The sequence below is a fragment of the Phycodurus eques genome, chromosome 10 (genome assembly GCF_024500275.1).
Source record: "Phycodurus eques isolate BA_2022a chromosome 10, UOR_Pequ_1.1, whole genome shotgun sequence".
Classification (NCBI taxonomy): domain Eukaryota; kingdom Metazoa; phylum Chordata; class Actinopteri; order Syngnathiformes; family Syngnathidae; genus Phycodurus; species Phycodurus eques.
In genome coordinates, this window is record NC_084534.1 from 27,039,233 (window position 1) to 27,065,219 (window position 25,987).

General features: G+C 43.5%; 2 protein-coding genes across 2 annotated transcripts; both read right to left on the reverse strand.

The window, feature by feature from the left end:
- Nucleotides 1-474: 474 nt before the first annotated feature.
- dhrs3b (dehydrogenase/reductase (SDR family) member 3b) lies at nt 475-11,022 on the reverse strand. Its single transcript, XM_061688560.1, has 6 exons — nt 10,599-11,022; nt 3,919-4,062; nt 3,540-3,659; nt 1,637-1,875; nt 971-1,096; nt 475-899 (listed from the first exon to the last, which is right to left on the reverse strand). The coding sequence occupies exons 1-6, from the start codon at nt 10,791-10,793 to the stop codon at nt 815-817; spliced, it is 909 nt and encodes a 302-aa protein (XP_061544544.1). The 5' UTR covers nt 10,794-11,022; the 3' UTR covers nt 475-814.
- Nucleotides 11,023-23,292: 12,270 nt separating this feature from the next.
- klhdc7a (kelch domain containing 7A) lies at nt 23,293-25,427 on the reverse strand. The gene is made up of 2 exons (XM_061689033.1): nt 25,095-25,427; nt 23,293-25,007 (listed from the first exon to the last, which is right to left on the reverse strand). The coding sequence occupies exons 1-2, from the start codon at nt 25,387-25,389 to the stop codon at nt 23,293-23,295; spliced, it is 2,010 nt and encodes a 669-aa protein (XP_061545017.1). The 5' UTR covers nt 25,390-25,427.
- Between the last annotated feature and the right edge of the window lie 560 nt (nt 25,428-25,987).

Below are 25,987 nucleotides of genomic sequence, written 5' to 3' on the forward strand. Positions count from 1 at the left end.
ATCAGGACCACACCAGCTACAAACTGGACATATTACAGTAAACACTCTTTTGAATCTGTATGGAATCAAAAAGTGCACCGTCATGATATGAAAACAAGTGAAAGCATCGCGCTGATGCTGACTCACAGGTTGTCGGTTTAATGTGTGACATTGACTTTTGGCCCCCCGATAAAAGAGCTTTAATGGCCGTTTTATGTGGTGCACGAGATGGAGGTCAGACGCGGACGCAGAAGACCACACCGAGTCCGAACACGCCTTAGATCATCCGAGGCGGGTAACGGCAAGGTCCTGGGTGAATTTCACCCGAGTTCGACAGCAGATAATACCCCCAATTCCTTGTTTTATATCTTTGACAATTCCCTCTGTCACAGTCACTGAACACTCGCCTGACATAAATCGAACAAGTGCTATTACGCTGCTGCAGGCATCGAAATCCAGACACTAAATGCTTGAATTATGCACAAAAGAAAGTCATCTCTTGAACTGCATTTTATTGTCGTGATTTTATGCAAATAAAAATAAAAACAAGTTAAAAAAAAAAAAAAATCTGACTAAAACAAGTGTCACAGGTACAAACCTATACATGGCTTCTGAGAAAGCATCTCTGTACAGTATATACAAACACATGTGCAGAAACGCATTCCCTGACATTCAAACAGGGTGAACACTCAGTCCTTTATCACAATTATTTCACCCTGCAGATGCAAAAACCTTGCAAATATCCCCTCGGCGATGACGTCTTCCCCAACTCCAAGTACATGTAGGTCCATTGTCCCCTATTTTAATTCTCGGAGGTGGCGAGGGCGGCCGAAGCTCATGTCCGTCCTTTGAATGTGTTCATGCAGGTATAACTCCCCGTAAACTTGTGGATTTCTTCAAGTGCAACTTGCGGCATGAAGCTGGAAGAGTCACAAAGAACAGGGGCAGAATATTAGCAAGTTGAAAAAATGCGGAACGTAACCACGCTCACCTTTTAAGAACGACAAGCGCGTGCATGGTCCAAGGCAGGTAGAGAAAAGCCACATCCGCTCGGACCGCATCCACAGTCTTTTGGGCGACCACCTCGGGCTTGAGAGGTGGAAACAGCTGAGGGAATCTAGGACATAAACGACAACGGCGTTAGGAAAACAAGGCGATCACGATGAGGGGCTTGAGCTCATTTGTCACTTTCAGAGTCTGGGTGTCTCTGCTCAGACGAGCTCCTCAGATACAATATATTTTGGGATTCTTTATAATGGAAACACTGACAAATGCGTACTGTAACAAAGTGAACTGACCTGTTCGGTGGAAACGGGGCTTAAGTCAATGTGAAGTGGTGGACAATTACAATGAGCGCTAAAGCACAGTTATACTAGCTACAGCTTTTCTTTAAAACTACAATTATTGCACAGGAAGCAGTCGCCGCTTGAGCTCGTGATTGCGACTGGCAACTAAACTAAACTAATGTCCTGAAAACTGGATCAGTTTTGGTCGGATGTTTTGTGTAGAAGCAGGCTTCAGTCAATACGAAACTACTTTTGGAATACTATGTTCTCGTCCAATGCCAAAGGGAATTGAGGAGCGCCAGCAAATATAGAGAAGGTTGAAAAAAGTCATTAACTAAACAGTGTTTAATGAAAAGGAGCGCTGTTCCCACCTGACTCTCATGCCCTGGAACATTTCGGTGTTGGTGTGAAAGGGGAGGACCGTGGTGCAGCCAACGCCGGGACAGTCCAGCAGGCCCAGCGTCAAGCTCTCCATGAAGGCCAGAGACGAGGCCTTGGATGTGCAGTAGTCAATGGCCCCAGGGATCGGCGACTGGGACAGGATGGAGTTGATGCACACGACGTGGCCGTGCTGAAGCTCCAGCATCCGAGGCAGAAAGGCCTTTGTGGTCTGAAAAAAGAACGGAGGAAGGGTAACAGATGTTATGAAACAAAGGGAATGAAATATAGTCAAGAACTGGCCTAGTGTCAAACCACAGATTATTTCCCCATTTCCATTTAGGGGATAATTGAATTTACATCTGCATATTTCAGTCTTCTGATCTCCATTTAAAGTAATGAGGCTATGACTTCCACATGCCCTCGCTGAATGTTTTGGGAAATGAGGCCTTCAGAAAAATTCCACTTAACCTGAACCTCCAAACTTATCAGGCTTGACAAGTTGGAAGGTTCTTTCAAAGGAATTTGGAAAGTCCCATGTTAAGCCTTTCGTCGACTTCCAATCTAGGTTTTTCTCATTTAAAATTTAATATCTTTAGCGGCATGACATTTGCAAGGAAAAGTAATTACCGTACTACTAACACACGGGACTTATTCATTTCATTTGAACTTTAAGCACGCCTTTCCTGCAGATGTCCTTGCTTCTACCTTAAGCACAATAAAAGCAGTTAGCAAATCTAGCAAAAAAAAAAAGAAAAGAAAAAAAAATGCATACTGTTCACCGTCATCCAATGTTTCTAATTGTATACTCTATAACGTAAGCTATGCTGCTGCTAATAATGCTAATACTTCTGTTGACGCTGCTGATAGAGCTAACGCTATGCTTCCTAATATTTCTACTTCTACTAATGTTCCTGCTCTGAAAGAAAATACTGCTAAGACTACTAATAGTGTTATTGCTCCTTCTACTATAACTACTTCTTCAGTACATTTACTGATACTCCTCGTACTGCTTTTGCTATTACTACGACCACGACTAGGAGGCTTTGGTTTTAATGCGACATCATGCTAGTTCGGGTTAGCTGGGCTGCTAGCCATGTACGGAGGATATTTGGAACTCGGAGGTCAACGTCAAACGTTCAGACGGTCGCACAGTCGAACAAGAATCCTAAACCCGAACAAGACGAGACAAGGTAGCTCACTATTAGCTTATCTCTGTTTTTGTTATTTTCTTAGCTTTTGTTTTTTTGTGTAGCCCTTCACAAGCGTATCAAGGATAATGAACCAGAGAGGAAAATTAAAATGACGATAGAAACTTAACAAAAGTGGTCAGTTTTACGAATTTAAAATGTTACCTGTACATTGTTTAAACATTAAATGGAGAACTGTTGAACCCTTGAAGGCATTCATTTGTTTTTAGTTATTTATAATTGGGATAATTTTTTGAACACCCTCCAGAAACTTATTGTTGAAGTTCCACGGATACTATAGCGGTATTTCCCAACCTTTATTGAGCCGGGGCACATATTTTAACATTAGGAAAATCCCACAACACGGCACCAAACGGAAATGTCACAAAAACCTATTTGGTGTGAAATCTGGGCCCGTTTATTAAGACCCAAATCTATTATTCTGTTGTATGTTTGGCAACAGGATACACAGGTTAATTGTAGCTTCTGCTATCTAAGAGCATTTCACTGTCATGCCTGCCACTATTTGCTGATGGCATACTGGAGATAGATGAACAAAGATGCATTATTTGTAATTAAAAATAAAAAAAGTAAATTTTTGGACCAATTAAGTGAAATTGGACCATTTTGCACTGCAGCACGGTGGCTGGGAATCACAAGACAAAAGACATGAGAAGAAATGACTCGCTTATATAACCCCGCTTACCCAAAACTGTCCCATGGTGTTGATGTGCTGCGATTTCAGTAGGGCATCGTCGTCGCTGTCCATCAGGCTCTTGCCGTGAACCACAGCCGCGTTGTTCACTAATATCGTAACATCTCCCACCTGAGAGCGGAACACGAAGAGAGAAAAAGACAGAAACATTGGCAAAAGCACTGCCTGTCTGCTTCCATGAGATAATGCACTTTGCTGCACCAGAGCTGTCATCAACATTCTGCGCTCTTATTCCGAGATTTCAGTTGAAGTATAAATCTATACGCCAGATGGGAGAGACGGAGCAGCCCTGAGCCAACATGCGTGCTCGGAGGCCGGGAAGGAGGAATCGCAGCGAAACATTTCGCCGACTTTCACCAGTGTGCAGTACCTTTTCTCGAACGACCTTGGCTTGCTTGTAAACCTCCTCCCGATTGGCCACGTCGCACAGGAAGTAGTGGCACTCCGTTCCCGCCAGGGAGATCTCTTCGGCCGTCTCTTTGAGGCACTTCTCCGTGCGGCCCCACAGGATCACCTGCGGCAAAAGTTGGTGGTTTAAAGCCCAAAAAAAAAAAAAAATAAAATAAATCAAAAAATTAAAAAAGAGTCCAACTTTTATTATCATCATGACCAGGGGGGCGGCGCTAGGGAGTTGCCAAGAAGAAGAATATCAATAAAAGCATGGATTGTGTTTTCACTCATGGAGGCAGCAGTCACTTCACTATGTCACCGTCGTCAAGTCGAGCGGCAGACCTACTCATATGCGACACTACAACATTTTAGCCAATCAGACGCACAAAGTCATTTCCGGAAAAGGCACTGTGCAAACTAAAGACGGCGCTCCGCCGTGGCCCATAAAAGTGGTGACTTCCGGATTCAAACGGACGGGAAGATGTTAAGGTTCGCGCAAGTCTGTCGGTACAGCCTTTAAAATCCCAGCGTTGGTGTGAAAAACAAACGCAAACACGTGTCATGCAAGGCTCGCCCAGGGCCAACAAAATAGTGTGCATGCCTTGCACAACATTTCTGGCAGTGAGACCGCGTTGGGCTGCGCAGATAAGCAACACTCTTTTCATTGAGAGAACAGAGAGGCCATTTTCACTCTGACAAATAGTTTTGAGCCAGATTAAAGGCTTGCGTGTTTGTGGCGGGGGTGGGTGGCTTTTTATGGCGTATGAATGAATTGTCTCTTCATCCAGCGCAGGACCAAATGAAGGCCCAGTCATCCAAGCAGGGTCCATGGAGTGGGGTAGGGTAGGGTGGGACGTGGTGGGGGTGCGGTACTAGTGATTGGGCAATTAGATCTGTCAGTCTCCGGGGTCAGCGAAAGGTAATGAAATCAGGGGGCGAGCCCTCCTCATCTCTCCGAGCACAAATTCTCAAAGAGATTACACGGCCTTTTGAGCAGATGAGCGCTGTCATCTCTGCTCAGGAAGTCTGCGAACGTGCGCGAAGTGCTGAGGGCACAAGCGTGCGATTTGGCCGCTGGCCCGCGACTTGGGCTAATATCTGAGAGGGAAAGTGCTGTGGGAAGTCAAGCGCTAGTGGCTGAGGCCACGCTGGCCCACTGATCAGCTCGTCTGGAGTTTCAATTAGGTGTGGGCATTTCAGTTTGAATTGGTATTTTCGCACTCTCCCTTTGGTGGCAAATCAGTTGAAAGCTAAAAGTTGAAATCTCGACTCGCATTTGTCTCAACCGCACCAAGTATGCAACTTGTCTCCTGACCTGCCTCACCCCCTGACACCTGGATTTTGGTCTGTTTTAGTGCCACTTCTCCTAAAAAGACATCCCAGCATCAATTGTGTACTTGTATTTAAGAAGGTCAACAGTAACTTAGTATTTATACCGTATTGGCTTTCAAGAGACCCAAGGATGCTTTACAAACAATAATGAGAGTACTGTTTATCGTATGCTTTGGTAAACAGGTGGCGTGTAAGGTGTTGTTCCAATGTGTCCAGTGAAGAGGCAGTGCGGCGTGGGCCTTTGCGTCTTTGCGTGGCTAACCATAACTGTTGCTGTTTGTGTCAATGGCCTACAGTCAGAGGCTAAGCAAACACGGAAATTTGACACCAGGAGCTACGAGCCTCTGCTAACTTATTACAGTTGATTGGTTTTTTTTTGTTTGTTTTGTTTGCCAGGCCAGGAGAGATAAGCGCACAGCAGACAGGTCCTGATGAATAAGCGAGAGCTTTTAATAGGATCGGAGTCTCGCATACAAAGCTGACAAAAGAACCCTTCACACCCCCTCCCAAAAAAAATCTCATTAAATGTCAGCCCTCACCTGTTCAAAAGCACATTCATTAAGGTTTATCAGCAGTCAGGACACACAATAAGCTCGGAGCAAACAAGGATTAGCAAAATTGAAAGGAAACAGTAAGAAAGCAGTTTTAATTAACCCCCTGGGACAGCCGGCCACTCAATCAGTCGATGGGAATTCGACTTATTGAGTTAATTGAGTCCGACAGACGCAAATGAAGTCCGACTGAAACCCAAGCCGATGGGATCTGTGCAACATCTGCCAGTTGTAACACTAACCAAATCCTACGACGCCATACTTGCAGTTTCCCGGGACCGAGCTCATTTACATATTCCGTGATGGGATTGGACAAGCCAGAACTACGAGTCTCAAGGGGAAATACTTTGGCCAGTAAATCATTATTTCCTTCCCTTACGGCAACGGCCAAGTAAAATGAGTCGTTTCTTGTAAAACCTTTTCCCTTTGTAAAAACGGCAAAATATGCACCTTGTAAAAATATGCATAATATGCAACGGCTGTAGTTGGCGATGTCACTTCTCAACTGCTTGGCGTACTGGGTTTCAACATCTTCAGAAAAAAAACATCTTCAGTATACATATGACTTCAGAACTGAATGTTTGTTAGAAATTTGACTGCATTGGCCATACACTACTCATACAAAGATATGGATATTTGGCTTTGGCTTGAAATTTCACGTTGAACCTACAATGTACTATTGATGATATAACCTTTACTGGTGAACTGAATTTCAGCTTCTCTGAACTTCAATGTCCATCTGTTTATTGTTTCAGGATTTTTCGGTACAATTTGCTGTTCTCCAACACAAAATTCACAACAGGTGTTTGACCCATAATAATATATATAATGTCCACTTCTATGCCTTACTGTGACTCTTCCAGTCTTTCTATATCTCCGTTGTAACCTTCTGGTGACACTGAGAGACTTTAAGCTCAGTGGCCACTTCGCTCTTGAAGCCTCGCACTACTGACAAATTCTAAGGCGTCGTTCGTTCTCATGATATCAAACCAGGAAACTTATTGGTCGATTCATGGATCAAACACACAAAAACACTGCATTTAGAGAAGGTCAAAATTAAGTTCAACTGCAAAGGTTACAGAAAGTTTTAGGTTCATCTTGAAATGTCGAATACCTCCAACGCTTTGTGAGAAGCGCGTTAGTGTTGGAGTAAATGTTTACTTGCTGCATTTTCACTTTCAAACCGTTGTGTGTGAACCCCCTCAGCATTTTCGTGGTCGATCTCTAACAGTTTAGCTCCACTAACTTGCGCCTAACAAACAATTGTTCGGACAAGCGGAAGCATCATCGTGCCAATGAAACAAAAAATTCGAGGGAGCGCCGTTCGCCTTAGCTGCAACCCGACGGCGGTCACGCGCTCCACTCCGATGTCTGACTCCCTCCCCCCCCCCCCCCCCCCCCCCCCCTCTTTTTTTGGTTTATTTTATTTTATTTTATTTTTTTATTTCACGCCCGCCACTCTGAAGGGCTCCAGTGGCGGCGCACACAGAGGGGGCAGCGGGAGTTCAGGAGGCAGTCGCCTGCCGCTGTCTAATTACTGCAGAGACAGCAAGGTCAGTCGCAGGGCAATACCCAGCTGGGAGTGGTGTGCTTCCCGCCTCCGGGACAAAACACACACACACACACACACACACAGACACACACACACAAAGCTGTTGTCAGCGCTGTGGCTTTCAAATCCACGTTTTTAGGCATTGGTACTTCATTACTGTACTAAGTATCTGTTTGCATCTTACTTGACTGTACATTTTTCTGACAACTTTTTACTTTTAGTCCATCATTTTTTACATTCTTTGTCAGAATTGGCTGATGGTTTAAAAAAAAAAAAAAATAAAAAATAAAAAAAAAACATAAATAGAGCAAGGTAAATTCAACCGTGGTTCGGATATTGATTGATTTGTGATCTTGGGGTCTTTTAAGGTGTAAAATCCCCCCCCAAAAAACAAAAACCGGGACATCAGCGGTATGGAGAAATGAGAACCAAGGGAGCACTGAAGGCGATGACTCCACAGATTCAGTGAATCAAGATAGTCCTCATTCTCGGGCCTTATTGAAGAGAATCGCTTGACGTTGTCAACTATTTAGTTTTCATTTACTTCCCCTTTATTTTTCCAGTTACGGCAATTGAGAACAGATAGCGTCTCATTTCCAATGTTGACCTGGTTGCAGGCAGCAGAGTAAAACAAAGCAGATACACATCCAACAAACTGTACAAATGTGATATAGGCTAAAAGAGTGATTGGTGGCAAATACGTTGTGTTTTGTGACCGCCTACCGTTTCCCTCGCCACCACTATATTCTGGCATTCTAAGATCTAAATTTGCCATTTTCTTTTTTTTTTGGGGAGGGGGGGGGGGGCATCAGTCAGTTTACAACAATAGCAAAGGCTATGGGAAAATGTTTTGCTAGCATAAAAAAAAAAAAAAAAAGAGCCAACCCTAGCTAGCGCATAACGACATGCAACGTGTTTTCTTCTGTTTTCATTGTGCCAACCTATCAAAAAAGGTATTGTAGAGTATATAAGTGACCCTAAAAAAACAATTTGTTACTTTCAGTAAATTTTCAATGTCTCTATTTTTTTCTTAAAGTACACGAGTTGAATTAGTACTTCCACTTACACCTGTTTCCCCCTCCCCCACTCCCTCCTTTTACTTACTTCAACTTAAGTAAGTATTTGGAGTACTTTTGACACCTCTGCTGAGAGGCCTCATTTTTAAATTTGTATTTATTTATATATATTTTTTTTGGGTTGCCGTCCTGAAGAATTCTTCGGTTTATTGTTTCGGAGCGTCGTTCCGCAACGGTTCTCCGCTCTCCTCCTCGAGTCCCATCTCCGAGGATTCGTTCATCAACTCTGCAGTTTGCCTTTCATGCGGCGCGGAAGTCCGTGCAGAGGAAAAAGGAAATTCTGGCCTGACAATCACAAAGGAGAGACGGTAGGGGTGGGTGGCGCCGGTTCACGTCAGAGGTTAGCCTCATTCAAAATGGCCCCACTGTTTGCGCTTAGCATCAACGCAGGCAGGAGGTAGTTCGTCGCGCACATGAGCGCAGGTGTTGTTTTCAATGGCTTCACACGTAGGGGGCAGCCTGACAATGAGGTGCTAAAAAGCAGGACAACATCTTTTGCTGGGCAGCTGCATTCTGAAAAGGATTATTTTTTTTTTTTTTTTTTTTTTTAAATCTCCCCTTTTTTGGGGAATCATCGATAAATTGCCACCCAAGGCAGAGGTGTCCAAATGTTTTCCTCCGAGGGCCGGATAAGGAAAAATCCGAGGTTGCAAGGGCCACTTTGAAATGAATATGCTCTGGTTTCCTCGCAAACTTTCTGGCCTACTCTGTATAAGACCAGCGGACACTTCATTAGGTACACCTGCACAAACCAAAGCAGGATTCTCCCCACAGTTTTAAGCACCAACTCCAATTAAAAAAATGCAGTTCCTCAAAAGAAAAACGTTCAAACTTTAAACAAAATATGTCATGTATTGAGATCGACACGGCTATATTATATATGAAAAATGATAGCCAATAGAGGAAACTGTTCCAACTATTCTGCCATTAAAGCACATTGTTCAATCAAAGGTAGAAAATTTGATTATTTTACAGTATGTGGATTAAATCTTGAGTACTGCTACCACGAATACTTTTGATACATAAAATTTCAATGAACACAATGACAGATGATCGTGACCAACAACTTTTTTCTCCCCCCCTCTCTCTTTCTGACGCACACGATGATTCGCCTATGTGTCAAACTGCCGCAGTGGAGCGCCAACTACTGGCGAGGATGATTTACCTTTTGCCTCAAGTATCGATGGCTGGTATCATCAGCCTTCACGAGTACTGTATGAAATTCTTACACTCTTATTGATTATTATTATTTGGCGACTCTTAACAATCTTCCCCACACTCCCATTAACCTCTACCACTATTATTAAAACACTTTCTATACCTTTAAACATACGGTACAACAATGCAGAGTAATACTGAATGTACACTTTGCATATTGTATTCCCTGTAATGTGTTTTAATGATTATTATGTATTTTTTACTTTTTTTGCAGTTTTAACACATTCACTGCCATTGACGGGTTTAGAAGTCAAATATCCATGTTAGCTGGGAAGGCTGGCAGTGAATGAGTTTTGTTTTAGGTAAGCAAAAGTGTTTATTTTACCCAAAAAATAAATAAATAAAATTCCACAATGCAACGAGGTGAATAATAATAAGGCAAAAATAATGAGGGAAGACTGTACAGCAAACAGAATGTGGATTTATTCCAGGTGCAAATCCAGCTAATCTGATCGAGAGCTGTGTAGCGCATTTACAAAAACAGCGAAACTGAGTTGTGATTGGCGACTGTCAGCTCGGGTTTCATTTTTACCCCCACGTTATTTTTTTGCAGTCGTAGCTTGCACGAGAGCTTATTTTACCATGAGAGGAAAAGAAAACAGTGTCAATCAAAAGTGGATTAGTGGGCCACTATTTTTCATGCAGCTCTTGTATGGGATGATGAGGCAGGTGTCCCTGAATTAAATGTCCCGCGGGTGCCTTTTTCACACTACACCTCGTCGACATGTCAAATTGTCAATCCCACCCTCAGGTTGTGGCACAAAGCGCGTCATGCACGTCAACTCTTCTTCTTCTGCTGCTGCTGCTGCTCACCAGCAGTCGGCCATAAAACCTATGCGTGACCCCCCCACCCGGCTGTTGTGTAACACTCCAAAATCGCACACAACAACAACAACAAGAACAACAACAACAAGGTGTTTCTTTGCGTTACCTTCCGAGCGCCCTGCTTGGCAAACTCCTTGGCCAGGTGGCGTCCGATGCCGCGTCCCCCTCCGGTGATCAGCACCACCTCGTCGCCCAGCTGCTTGCGTCCGCTCGGCGTCAGCCACGACAGCGCCGAGCGGAGCGCGCACAAGAGCATTTGGACCGGGAAGAGGAGCACCCGACACGCGCTCCTCAGCTCCATGGCGAGAGAAGAAGAAAAAAAAAAAAAAAAAAAAAAAAGCTCTCACCTGCAGCCTCGCTCATGCGCACCTCGTGGAGCGTGTTGGCGCGCACCCAAATAAACCAAAGGCGTCGGAACTCGCTGCTTCGCTCGCCCAACTCGCTCTTGTGCGCTCCGCGAGCCGCCGCGCGCCGCTTTTATACGCCCGAACGCGGAGGAGCGTGGAGCCCAGCGAGAGGGCAGGCTGCAAAGGAGCAGGAGGAGGAAGAGGGCGGGGGTGGCATGCGGCCTGATTGACACGCGCCACCCCGCTGAGCTCCAGGTGGGCGCCTACTGCCCACGCCCCCTCCACCCCCCCCCCCAAAAAAAATCCAATTGTCCACTTCACCTTCGTTGTGACGATTAACAAACTCATTAAAAGTTGTTGTTGTTCAAAGCAAAACAAGCAAAACAAACAAGAAAGCAACTGGTCACTTCATTAGGTACACCCGAGAGCTACGTCATTGGGCAACGTTTACGTTGTTAAATGTCTTTATTTGGCAGCTAAATTGTGCATTACTCAAATGGTAAAGTATCCCCCCCTAATACAACAACATACCCGCATGAACTGCGTTGCTCACGCCAAAGTGGATGACTCACATGCGTGACATGATTTATCTTGCCCTACTTCTTCAAAATCATCCTCATGTCCTGATGTTTCCGTTTACGTTACCAATTATCATTGCATACAACAACAACATTTGCAAAAAAATGTGACCCTTCACAAACTTAGCAATGCAGAGTTGTTTTTTTTTTGGGGGGGGGGGGGGGGGGGGGGTTCATTTCAATTGTTCATTATTGTGCTTCCCTTTCATTCAAAAGAAATTGTCAGTATGCGTTTAACGGGCAAAAGACAGCATTGGAATGAAAATGATTGACTATTAATACCGTTAATACGTTGTAGCTTTTTTTTTTTTTGTGGTGCAGTCAGCCACCCTCATGCAGATGCTTCTCTTCATGATGTACATTTCAGACAGCATAATAAATACATCAAACAGCATCATATTTGAGAGGAGGCATTTGCTAAAAAAAATAATAATAAAAATAAAATAAAATAACAACCAGCATGGAAAGCGTGCAAATCCACCATCATTCAGTTTGCTTATCAATACATACATATGCTATCACTGCCATCTACAGATCAGATGGGAAAGTTCAGAAAAGCCACCCAACCCAAACCCACTCTCTCTCTCTCTCTCTCTCTCTCTCTCTCTCTCGCTCTCTCTTTTAAAATTTTTTTTTTGGGTAGGGGAAAAATGGTATACTGAGATAAAAAAAAAAAAACAATTTAAAATTGTAAAAATGATATGACAATATGAATTCACTTTGGTGGCACAGTGACCGACTGGTTAGCGCATCCGCCTCACAGTTCAGAGGTCGTGGCTTCAAAATCCAGGCCTTCCTTCCTTCCTACCAAACTGAATAGTTTACAAAATACATTCAAAATGATAAATGTCTACATCAAATTGTGTACTTTACTTGTTTGTTTTTAGTTGATTATTCGCAGAGACTCAATTAACCAATCATTTGCTGAGATAAATGAATACATTTATTGGTTAATTTGAGACTCCCCATGCAGGACCCTTCAAAGACCGACAGGTGCATCTTTCTATGGGAACCTGTGCAAACGTGGTGGGAACACAGACAGTTCCGTGAACTGTTCCGAGTTCCTTCTTGAACACCGTTACCTCGGACCTATAAAATCCACGTGCATTTACGACATGTACACTTTCACAGCTTCAAAATTGCCACTATTAGCACGTTTTTCCTTGATTGTTAACACATACTAAAAGTCCATTTCATTCGACAAAGTCCAAACTTGTGATCCGGAACAGTCTCAAAGTACACAAACTTTGTAGCATTTGTAAAATAACAAATCATCAAACATTGTAGTCTTTGTGTATTTTGGCTCACTTTAGGAAAAGTCATCACATACATTTCAGGGTGAAGTAATGACATTCGGTGTTTTATTAATTGCTGTCAAATGTGAAAATCGGTCAAATAAGACCCAATCCAGATGGAAGGGTTAAGGATCATCCGTTCATCCATCATATCCAGGTTATTTTAAATATTGTCCTCCACGCCCAGCTACAGGTGGATAAACATCGTGATGGTCAGACAAGGTCACAAAAAGACTTTGGCTTAATGATGGAACATGAACAACAGAATTAAAAACAAAAAAAGAATAATGGGCCAGGGCTTCTGTTGTGCCGTCAGCTAATTGGACTCATGAACCCGCGCTAATTTCGACGTCCCTGACGCGCGTATGAGTGCGGCGGAGCTAGCAAAATGATTGTTTGTTGCCTTGGCGGCTGCGGTGGATCATCGACAGTGTCACCTTAATTGCCGCTGCTTATTAGATGAGACGCTTCGTTCCTTTTGATCACTTTTCTTTTGTCTTTTCACATCAAATCCACTTGTCAGATTATTTGCGCCTGCATGCGCCATGGATATATTCTGTCTATATTTATATCCGCGAGATATGTGCAGTGTGTTGCTTTGTGTGTTTTGTGTGCGATGCTTTTCAAACACTAACTCAAGTGTGAGCAAAGGGCAAAGTTCACTCAGAACAAGGTCAAAAGTCAATTTGCTACAAACCAGATGGATTCATACCTCAAATGAAAGCTAGTAATGATTTACAAATATGTAAATATGCGGTCCTAATATTAAGACGTAAATGGCATTTAGGTTGTTATGTTTAATTGGCATAAGGATTACAAAAGGGTTTGAGAAAAGCTGATGAAAAATCCACAATTGTCACTGAAACAACTCAAAATTACAAGAAAAAAAATGAAATGTACTGCATAATTGCACGCATAAACTTAACAAATAAAAATGTGTGATGAAAAAAATCAAAAAGAAGTTTGAGAAACGTGCACCGAGAGACAAGGTCAGGTTTTTCTTTAACGTCTTCAAGGCGAAACGCGGCTTCTCGCGAGGAATAACTCTCACTTTGACTTTGAACATCAAGCACCTGTTTGTTTGTTTTTATTTTTAGCAGGCTTCTGCTTGTCTGAATCTGTCGTTCGCCTCCTATAGATTTTTTAAAAAATCACTTTTTTTAACTAAATTCTTTGAGAATCAGCATTGCCTTTGATTTTGGTGTTACTGCTTTGTGCTTCATATAAATTTCAATATAGCTTAGTACGATAGAATTCATGACTGAATCCACGAAATCAATCATCTGTCTGGGTTTGTAATCCTACTTGATTCATTCGAGAGCTCTAGCAAAGTCTCCGTTTCCTCCGTTAGCTCTTTGACAAACTGGAGTGGAGGTCGATTGCTTATTTTGTCAGCTCGATAGCAACACATGCATCAAACTGTCTCGGTGTTTCCTCTCACGGGGTACTAATTGGCCCCTGAGTGCCGTGCCCGGGCTGGCATGGAAACCGCTGCGTTGCCACTTCCTGTCTGGGGCTTATTGGCAGAATTTGGGCTTGACATTTCGCAGAGTGTCATGAGGAATAAAACAACACTGAACTGGACACCTTAATCCAAAGTAAGTAGACGCATTTTATTGAGGAGGTAAAGGTGTACGATTGAAATAGTCAAGAGGGATTTGCCAACCTTGTCTTTGTTGGTTTACGCTGCCATCGTATTTCAGAATCAAGAGACGTCCTTGTTTTTGCACCTGAGAACCTCCCTCGGGAATTAGTTATTGGACCCGAGAATGCCCTGGTGACAAACCGAGAACCGATTTTTGCCGTACCTCTACCAGTTTTGTAATTGTGGGTGGAATTCATGGACAGGTTTACTTACCTTGAAAGTGATATTCAATTTTCAGTTGCTCATGATGTCAAGAGCTCTAAAAAAATAAAATAAAAAAGAAAGGCTTGTTACATTTGTTATCCTACTGAGTGCCTCGATCTGGATTTTTTCCCCCCTACCTTTTCTTTCTGGGTTGAGCATGTGCAGACCTTTTAGACTCCTGGTGTATCTGGAATTGCTTCATGGCTGCAAGGATCAGTGACTTCAGACTTGGACTGGACTCCTTTGGTACCCAGTTGACGAGGAAAATCCTTGGATCCCGATGTGGAAAGATCGTCACAACAATCGGCTTCTTCAACAGTATCTGCAAATCTGCCTTCACAACATCCATTAATCTCCTCTTTGCTTTTCCTCTGTTCTGGATCCATTCCCACTTCTACACATGTCCAAACCATCTCAGTATAGCTTTGTCTCCAAACCTTCCGATGTGGGCTGATGTTTTTTTTTGTTTTTTTTTTACTCCTTCCTGTTCATGCCCATCCTCATCAGGCCTCGCGGATCTCAGACAACCATCGGCTTCTTGAGGAGAACCACACTGGATTTGTAACTTGCATCATTTGCGAACCACAAACAAGACACAACAGCCGCGTGTGGTGCTTTCTAGGGAATGATCCTTGCAAGTTGTTTGTTGTTTTGGGATACTTGATGTGTGATCAGGACCCAGAATATCAGGCAGATTACATGAAACCCATTGGAGGAGGGGTTCCATGTTGGCTTCGGTCAGATGATCGATGCGGTGCTTTTCTTTTTCTTGCTCAACGCCCTTTCTGAACCCGCAGACTGAGGGCAGCAAGAAGAAGCTTCTCGCCTTGTATCATCACAAGTTACCGTAAAATGCGATTATGAATCTGTTTGACCAAGCAGCGAGCAGCAAGGGTTCACCCGATAGACCAGATCTTGGAAATAGTACCAAGTCGTACCTGCACGCCAATGTAAACAGTGTCAATAGCAAGTACAAGCTAGCTAGGTAAATGCAGTCAAAAAGGGGCACATGCCTGATTGTCTAATGGCTTAAAATGTTCCATTTCGATTTTCTTTTCTCACAGAACTTAAGTGAACACATCTGGGGAAGTAGCCTGAGGACACAATTTGTGGGCTAAGTGTTTATCAATGTGTACTGCATTTATTTACGGAAAGTGCTGTACATGCTGCACTCAGTAATCAAAGCTTCTGCCTGTCTTGCTTTTTCTGTTTACTGGAACGATACACCTCAGTTCTCCCTTCCACCACCTGTGTCACAATGAGGCCGAGCAAGACCGGCTCGCTCGCGTTCGGTCTGTTCGAGTAGCTAACCGCGTCGCAGTGCATCAGGTAGAAAAAGAGCTGAGTAAATAGAAGTGAATATAGAGCCTCCAGTCAGTGAGCAAAACAAGGCGCTGCCAGGAGACTTCAGGTTGGTGTCTCGTCTTGTTCTCTGCTGTTGCGTAGCATGGCGGAACATTTGCTGAAGGCGGCATAATTTAAGCAAACAAAAGCACAGGTGCGGCCGAGAACGCGTGCCGGCCGGCGCCGAAGGCCCGATAGCGAACGATCTGCTTTCACATCATGAGACGTTTTCTTTAACCATTCTTTTAATCAAGTGAAATTATACCCATTTCTCAGAATTTGTCTGAAAATGATGATCTATTAATTACAAACACAGTATATCTTTGTTCCCCTATCTGTGGCGGCAACATATAATGACAGGTTGAACAATTAAAGGCTCTTCCATTAGATGGCAGAAGGATCACTTGAGCTGTGTATCCACCTGTTGCCTATTATACAATAATATAGAATAAGTCGTGGCTTCCTGCGATTATATCAGCTTTGCGCCCAGATTTCACACTGAGTAAGTCAGTTTGTGAGAAAATTGAGACGAGATCATCATGAGTTCAGTGTTCATACTTTTTGCGATTTTTGTGTGTGTTTTTTTTGTGATTTTTTAAAATGTAAAACGGGTGTTCTTGGTTCAATGAAGGTCGACAATAACTGCTTCGGGGCGCTGATGCACTTATGGTGATCGCACTCAGCAAGATATTATTGTTTTATAACCTTCCTGACATAACGTATATGTCAACTACATGTAAGATAAGCAGAAGTTTCATACTCAAAAACTACTTACATTCTTTAATCTTTAAAATGGCTTTAGATATTCATTTCTCGGTCGATATTTATTTGTCGTACTTCCTTGACACCGACTACTAACTTCCTATTATACAGGGCTTTGGTCTTTTGGCATATCAGGAAGAGCACCAAAAAACACAAACAGGCGAATTCATGTAAAAATTAACAGCAAATCTACGGGGATTCATGGTTGCTAGCCAAGGAGCTAAGTGATGTCCTACCTATAAGAAATGACGATACGTCCGAACGCTGTTGGTAGATTATTACAGATCTATAGCAAAGCGATTAGGGAGCATCCATTATGCTACATCAGCACTGCCTGATATGAGGAAGACTTATTGCCTTGATGCGGAGGTTCCGCTACATGCAACGATCAGGACCTGAACGTAAAATGACTGAAGAACTGTGGAAGAGTGAAGATCAATAGTGACTAATCCGTGGGCTTGGCACGTCTATCCGTCCCGGCCTCCCGCCATCACTTCACTGTGCCGTTTGAGTGTTTATTCTGTTTGACACAGTTCAGTTGAAACCTAACGACAGCCCACAGCAGTGGCCACCCGGCCTGACCCGGCCCACCGGGACTTCCAGCCAGACGTGTTTGAGACCAGAGCTGCCCTGCTTGCGCGCCTTCAGCCTTTAACTCCTTCAAGGCTTTAACGCCGCTTGAGTGGATGTCACCAGACGGCAAGTCAGGCTTTTAATCCCGGCGTTACACTGATGGCCAAGATAGAAGTCATTAGCAGAACAAATTTCTGGAGTATGTGTCAAACCATCCCTTCTAAGGGGCAATTAAAGGCCGGTTTGCCGGCACCACATAGCGAGCCTCTCGAAGTGTATTATAAAAGAAGAGGTCATGCACTTGAACTATATTAAGACAACATGTGACTTCCAGACTGCTTGAAATGAGCTCCTTTCACACGGCCTGTCAAACGTATTAGAACCCCAACCTATGTAACTTTATGCCAGAGTCTCCCTAAAATTAACAGCATTGGTAATTACCAATAAAACATGTTTTTGTTGTTTCTGTAAAATGTGTATGCTCTTTAGCCGAGATTATATTTTTCAATATATAATTATTGGTATCATCCATGAATTTTCAAATGTACAGTTTTACAAATTGTAAAGCACGCTCTTATTGTTTTGATGAAGATGTCTAATTATAGTTGTTTACTTGCATTCCTGAACGGAATTTTAGTCAAAATGGTAAAACACCGTGCGCTCACCGAAATGGAAAATACTGAAGTCTGCATCAAAGAACAAGCGGTCGAATGCACAATACACAATGGATGGGAGGGAGGTGGTTCTGCAATTGGTGCTGGTCAACAAGCTCCTAACCCTAACCCTAACCCTAACCCTAACCCTGCTTTGGGGACTTTGGCAAATAAGTGCCAACTCAGCTGTTAAAAAAAGAAAAAAAAAAGAAAAGGGAGCTATTGAGTCGGCCGGACCTGATCGGTGTTTAAACGGCCATGGGAGAGCGAGCCAAACATTATTATACATGAGGAATTAAATATTAAACCAGCCGTACCCCAGGGAGGAGCAAAACACACCTTGGGGTTGTATATTTTGGATACACGCAGCAGTTAGGCTCGTGAACAATGACAAGTGGGTCCACCCAGATGCACATTTTATTGTTGCGGAGAAGTTAATGTCTGCGGCGACTTCCTTTATGGCCCTTCCAACCAAACATTGTTTGCGCCAAAGCAGCAGTCACGCCAAGAGTTGCAATATCCCGAGGATTTTCCAAGGCGCAACTCCTTGGAATGTATGGGAATTTTCAGCAATTAATGCAAATAAAAATGCTAATTGCTTCAATGGCTTTGTAACATTTAAGAGGGAATATGTTAATTTTATGAACAAAAATAAACAAAATGATTAAAGTACTATTCACAAATACACTAAAGTTAAACAAAAAAAATACAAAATAAAAAACTTTTTAGAGCAGAAGAAAAAAAATCCCTTAAAAGAAAGTCACCAACTTCATTTAGTCTGTCTGGTCTTTGTGTAGTTTTCACATTATTTGCTTTTCTATTGTATTTTCTATTATTTTGTTGCATTAACACCAAACAATGACATTGAAGGCGTTCTACTCTACCTGTGCACATCACACGGTTCTTTGGGAAGATACAAATGCAATTCTGCAGTCAGCATGCCAGGCCAGAAGTTCAAACTGATAAACTTGATTGTTTTTAGCAAATAATCATGAACTTTGAATTTTATGGCTGCAACACGTTCCAAAAAAAGCTGGGACAGGTGGCAAAAAAGAATGTTGAGGAATGCTCATCAAACACCTGTTTGGAACATCCCACAGGTGAACAGGCTAATTGGGAACAGGTGGGTGCCATGATTGGGTAGAAAAGAAGCTTACCTGAATTGCTCAGTCATTCACAAGCAAAGATGGGGCGAGGTACAGCTCTTTGTGAACAAGTGCGTGTGAAAATAGTCCAACAGTTTAAGGACAATGTTCCTCAATGTACAATTGCAAGGAATTTAGGGATTTCATCATCTACGGTCCATACTAACATCAAAAGGTTCAGAGAATCTGGATAAATAGCTGCATGTAAGCGGCGAGGCTGAAAACCAACATTGAATGCCCGTGACCTTCAATCCCTCAGCATCAAAAACCGACATCAATGTGTAAAGGATATCACCACATGGGGCCAGGAACACTTCATAAAACCAATGTCAGTAAATACAGTTCGGCGCTACATCCGTAAGTGGAACTTGAAACTCTACTGTGCAAAGCAAAAGCCATTCATCAACACCCAGAAACGCCGCCGGCTCCTGTGGGCCCGAGCTCATCTAAGACGGATTGACACAAATTGGAAAGGTGTTCTGTGGTCCGACGAGTCCACATTTCAAATTGTTTTTGGAAATTGTGGACGTCGTATCCTCCGGGCCAAAGAGGAAAAAAACCATCCGGACTGTTATGGACGCAAATTTCAAAAGCCAGCATCTGTGATGGTATGGGGCTGTGTTAGTGCCAATGGCATGGGTAACTTACACATCTGTGAAGGCACCATTAATGCTGAAAGGTACATAGAGGTTTTGGAGAAACATATGCTGCCATCCAAGCAACGACTTTTTCATGGGCCCCTGCTTATTACAATGCCAAACCACATCAAGCAAGAATGGGAAATAATTCCACCTACAAAGCTTCAACAATTAGTGTCCTCAGTTCCCAAACGTTTATTGACTATTGTTAAAAGAAAAGGTGATGTAACGCAGTGGTAAACATGACCCTGTCCCAGCTTTTTTGGAACGTGTTGCAGCCATAGAATTTCATGATTGCGTTAATGATTATTTGCTAAAAAACAATAAAGTTTAGTAGTTTCAACATTAAATATCTTGTCTTTGTAGTATATTCAATTAAATATAGGTTGAACATGATTTGCAAATCATTGTATTCTGTTATTTATGTTTAACACACCGTCCCAATTTCATTGGAATTGGGGTTGTAGACGAACACGGATCTGCGTAGGCTTCATTAACCCAGTGAGAACAAGTATAAAGATGGCCCCAGGCATGTTACTGTTTGCTTTGCGTCACGTGTATGTCATCTGTTGATTCAAACTCTACACTATGTTTAACTTTTAACAGCAATGAACATGCTCCCTTTTCATGTTGCGTTTCTATCCAGTTGCTTCAGATCTTCTCGGTTTCTACATCACGTGCATTTCAGAGTGAATGTGGAACCAGAAGACAGGGGCATAAATTATGTCGACACTTCCAGAAGATAATGACATGCAAATTCCTCCACTCTCAAACGCAGCATTCTATTAGTATTCCCTGAGATCTTGCACAGAAATAATAATAGTAAAAGGAAAAAAAACAAACACGTGTTGATGCCGTAGCTGACCCGAATCTTGAGCAGTGATTGGTAGGAACGCATTACATTTACCCAAGTAACATTTTGAATAAATTATACTTGTCAGAGTAGGTTTAGTTTTAAAACATACGGCACTTTTACTCGGTTACGATAATCGACATGTCGTTCGCGACTTTCATTTATCATTAATTGCGTGCGCGATCCATTTTTCGACTTTCGTTTTCGGCTTCTGCATCGGGTGCCGTTGCTCCAATCCGCCGTAATTACCACAGTGACGTTTGACTCAAGTTCACCAATCAAACGACACAAGAAAGTCACGTGTCCGCACACAAAGTCTTCTATTGGGCTTCGCCGTCCAATCAAAGTGAGTCGTGACAGCCGCGCGCGACTCGTGTGTGTATATTACAGACGACGAAAAACGAACAGCTTCAACGTGCAGTGTGGTTTTGTCACTGCCCAAACGTGGGATATTTCAGCCCACTTCTAAATTGAGAAAACACCCTGCGGATGTTTGTGCTGTAGCTTTGGCTGTGCAAATGGCAACATTAGCCCTATTTTATGGTCACAGTAACTGTTAAACATGCATTGCTCTCTCACTTTATCCGTAAGTCTGGTCAGCAAACAACCTCTTCATTCAGTCGTTTTTGTGGTTAAAGCAAATAATGTTTTTGTAAGGACTTATACATGTGTTGTTGTTTTTTTCCCACTTGAAAATTGAAATGTTGGCAGGTGTGTTTGGAGTGCCGTTGAACATGAGTTTCAATGTGATCAATTACATCTGAACACAGCCACATGCCAGTTATAAGAGGGAGTGAAACTTTGTACATTTTTTATATATTTCATTTGAACTTTATTGAGGCATGTAAAGGAGCAGTTAAAACAGAACATCTTTTTTTCTACAATGGTGACCTGGCCAAGAAGGCAACAAGTTAAACGTCGAGTACAAGTCAATCACATTCCAGTTTATTTCAGTTGTTTATTTTCACCTCCCCTGTCAAAAAGTTACAAAAAATAAATCAGTAGAGTTGTACAAATTCTAGGTCACATTCATGGTGGAAAAGATTGAAAAAGATTTGGTCAGAATTCTTTTGCAACTCAAAAACCTGGCATTTGAACAGGGGTGTGTATACTTTTCCTCTCCGCAGCAGCCTTGTTGCTGTTTTTGTAATCTGCCTGGTGAGCCAACACCATTGTGCTGTTTAACCAGTGGAAACAATATAGTATAAGACCAGTTCTTGGAGCTGAATTTGCCTTCATTTGTTATTTTATAAAGATTGTATGTTTTTATGTTTTAGATGAAGTGACATTGTTCAGCAAAATCCAAATTTGCACATTCATATTTTATTTAGTTATTCTTATTTTATTTGACGTTCATGCTCTGACTTGAAAAACAAATCAGAAGTTACTCACTAGTTACTCAGTACTTGAGTAGTTTTTTCCCTGAGTACTTTCGTACTGTTACTCAAGTAATTATTTGCAGGACTACTTTTGACTTGAGTCATATTATTCGAAAGTAGCTGTACTCTTACTTGGGTGCAATATTTGGCTCCTCTACCCACCTCTGGTCATGAGTCATCCAAGGAGACGTCTGCAGGGATGCATGTAACTGCCATCCCATTAGGGGCTTAATTACATGGAATCAAAGTGTTTAATTAGGAAGAATCAAAGACGCTTATGTTTGACGGTCAACCATCTGCCTGCAACCGGTGGCAGCCCAGTCGCTCGGCTGTGCTGCTGCCGCCGCTCTCCTGTGTCCCGCGGATGATGTTGCAGCAACCTGTCAAGCTGCAAAGCACTGTTCTATTTGCTGCCGCAGCCGCACGATGGTGCTATCGAAGCACATCTCTCCAGGGATGCTGACAGTGGTTCAACGAGCCCCCCAGTCATGAATATACATACACATCTTATTTCTTCCATAATGACCCACACTGCAATGTATAGCACATGCACAGACTGACAAGTTTGTATGTCTTAAAGATGCGTCGAGGACAACAGACTTACCACAAAGAAAAACTCCTGTCACACATTCTGGTCACCAAAGGAGAGCGAGACCGGCTGTGACAGATGCTTTCAGACGCTTGCATCGCTGCATGACACCTCCATTTACATGGTGTTGTATTTGCACAGCGGTTGTAGATAATTGCATCGTGTCCAGGTCACTGTGCCAGTTATATATGTGCCCCGTGTACCACAAGCTCAGTGATGGATGGTGGCCGTGTTGCCACATTTGTATAATGTGTACAACTTACTGCAACACTTACTCATGAGTGGTATCCGGAGCTAGAAGCTGAAATGATGTAAAAGTCACTTAATGGCAAGGCGGAGCAGCAAATCTAAGGGTGGAAAGTGTTTGCGAGGCAGCACATCGTAAGCAAACAGCAGTCAGACGGTCATTAGGGCGCTAAGGTTTTACATTTATGGTCAGAGACTGCTAATAAAGGGACGGTATTTGCAATAGAACGACAATGAAAGCCACATTTTTGTTGTGTTTTGCATGTTTGCGAGGAAATCATGCACAAAGCAATCACTTTAATCCAATAACTCCTTTATGCAGAAATAAACATGTAGAACAGCACACCTACTTTTAGGACATACTTTTGAAATTCAGCATGAAAAAAACATCCGTCAATTTTTACTGTTTCAGTGTGAGACGGATATATTTGACCAAGGTCTAAAACTTAGGGTAACCTCAAAGCTAGCTATGGCCATGGTCAAAAAGCAAGCTGATGGAAAACTTGTGTGTGCTTGCAGGCAGAATGTTATCATCATTCTAAACTACTACTACACGCTGGTCTGCCGAGGGCTCTCATCGGGGAGCGACAGTACAAAGGGGAAAAGCAGGCCCTTGGCTGCAGAGGGGACGCTCAAATCATCGTCAGAGAAAGCCGGAGCTATCTCATCGGCCTCAAACCTCAAGGTGAAGTGACGGCTGACACAATAGACGATGTCGTCCATCGCCACGCACTGGAACGCGGGACAGTGGCGGAGGCGTTTGGTTCCGCACTCGTACCACAGTCGGGCCACGGTGTGGTAGCGGTATACGCTGACCCCCAGTAGAGGGTTGACCTCAAAGCGATACAGAAAGGGTCCCACGGCCACGATGTCTGCCGTCCTGTCTTTGCTGCCCATCATCAGACTCCCCTTCCAGGTGTCGCTCTTGGGGCTGTAGCGCAGAAGCATGTAGCGGAGACTACCGCCGGATACAAACAGCTCGCCATTGCACACGGTCACGTGATGAGCCACGGCGAACGTATCGTTAGGCAGAGGCGCCACAAAGGCCCATCTGTCTGATCGCGGGTCGTAGCGCTCCACCGAGGAGAGGCACTCCCCACCAATGGCGTAGATGTAGCCATCCAGTGCGGCAAGTTTGCAACGGGGCCTGGCTTCATTCATGGGGCTGATCTCCTTCCAAATGGCTGTGAGAGGATTGTAGCAAAACACTCGCTTGGAAGGTGTCATTTCACTCTCTGTGCTTTGGCAGCCCACGGCGACAAAAAGGTAGTTATCCATCGTGCACATGGCACAGGCTTTGCTGATGACTTCCTGTGGAATGGAGCAAAGTTTGTGCCAGGTGTTTCCATAGTCGTCATAGTAGTACACAGCACTCAAGTTTCTTTTCAACATCTTGCTGTTCCTCGACCAGTCTTGGGGGTCCATATCTGCCACCGTGACGAATCTCTTCCCTCTTGTTCTCTGCCTCCTGATTAGTTCCCGCTCGGCATCAGTAAGCCGCCCATAAAGGTCAGGATCCAGTAGTACCTGCAGGTAGTTGTCGGACATAACTTCAATGGCTGCTTGCACCACTGACCTGTGGTCGTGTTTTTTGGCCAAAAACAGTGCCTCTAAACAGTTCCCCAGATCCAGTTGACTTTTGAGGCTTTCCAAATCTGAACGGTGCACCAGACCACTCCCTACTACAGCTTCTAGATCAGACCGTTTGCTCACATTGTGGCATTTATTGTTTGTAGAAGGACTGATGAACAGTGGACCAGCGTTGGTTGAGCTAATAGAGGGAGGAACTGGATTTGGCAGCTCCGACTGTGCTGCAGCAGTTAGATAGCTCTGTTTGCGTAGAGGTCCACATGTCGTGGAGGGCCTCAGATTTGTGTTCCCGAGGAAGGAGGGTTCCTTAGTAATGTCAGGGTCCACAGAAACAGGGGAATCTGTGAGGGTGCTGCTACGGCTTCCGATCTCTGCTCGTTGCGACTCAGATATGCTTTCATTCTGATCCAACACTGTGTTTGGGTCCCTTGTACAGTGAGAAGAGGTTTTCACATAGTATTCATATATTTTTCCATGCACTACCTGGTCTCCTGAACGGTCCATCGTCAATTTAGCGTCCTCCACCTTAATCTCTGCCTTGGAGAGGAAGCTGGAGTAGACCCCATGTCGCTCCAAGTCCTGCCTTAGCTCCCTGCCCACGCCCAAACCGCCCTCCAACTTCTTTAAAAAGGAAGGAGAGTGTCGGACTTTTGTACTTGCTATCCCAGTCGTTACTGGTTCAGGAAGGTCAAGAGTATTGTCACTGGATGAAGATATTATTGCTTCTTCGCCAAAATATTGATCACTGTGTGACAGGCTACACACCTCCTGGGCTGGATTAGCTTCTATTGGTGTTTCCTTGCCGTTGTCAGATGATGGATCATAAGTGACCAAAAGTCCAAGTAGATTATCATCAGTGCCATCAGCCAGCAGGGTCGTCTTGCATCTTTGGCAAGTCTGCGGTTCTTCGTGATGCTGGACTGGAATTTCCTGCGTGCCCCGAGAGCTGTAGAACCTGTAGGCCAGTGACACCAGAAGCACTGTCGCCACAGAAAGACTAATTTTGAGCAGCAGCTGCATGTCGAATTGGACTCCTAGAAGGTCTGCGATAGCCATGGCAGCAGCATCAGCAGGAGCGATGGCGGCAATAAGCGGTTGACTGATCCTTTTGTTAACCTCTCTCAGCTGACAACTACATATCAGCTGGTTTTCATTGCAAACGAGCGCCCATGATCCAATGACTGCTGCTCTTTGCCTCCGGGTGTAAAATGAAACCTGTTGAGGTTCATTTGCATCTTTTTGTAGGCGGAGCTTGAGCCACACAACACCTGTGGTGAGTCAGATGCTAATTCAACACATCGAAGCACACGCTCAATAGCGATCAATGTGGTTGAGCCATTCTCTCACTACCTAATTTTTTCTCTCCATAAAATGTCATCCGAGACTTTAAGACCTAGGTACCATTTTATTTGCAGGTTTTAGTTGCTGCATAAGCATTTCATGGTTTATTACACACTGACTCACTCGACCTGCACAGCTTGAGCTGCCGGTGGAAAGCAGGGTTTATATAAGGGGTGGGGAAGAACAATAGTTTTATCAAATACTTAACAACCAGGATACAACTGTTTGCACAGAACCTTTCCCTTCCATAGTGAGCTCTGTCAGACAAAGTAGAAATGGTATAACAATCCTGCAGAAATTGGCAGAAAGTTGA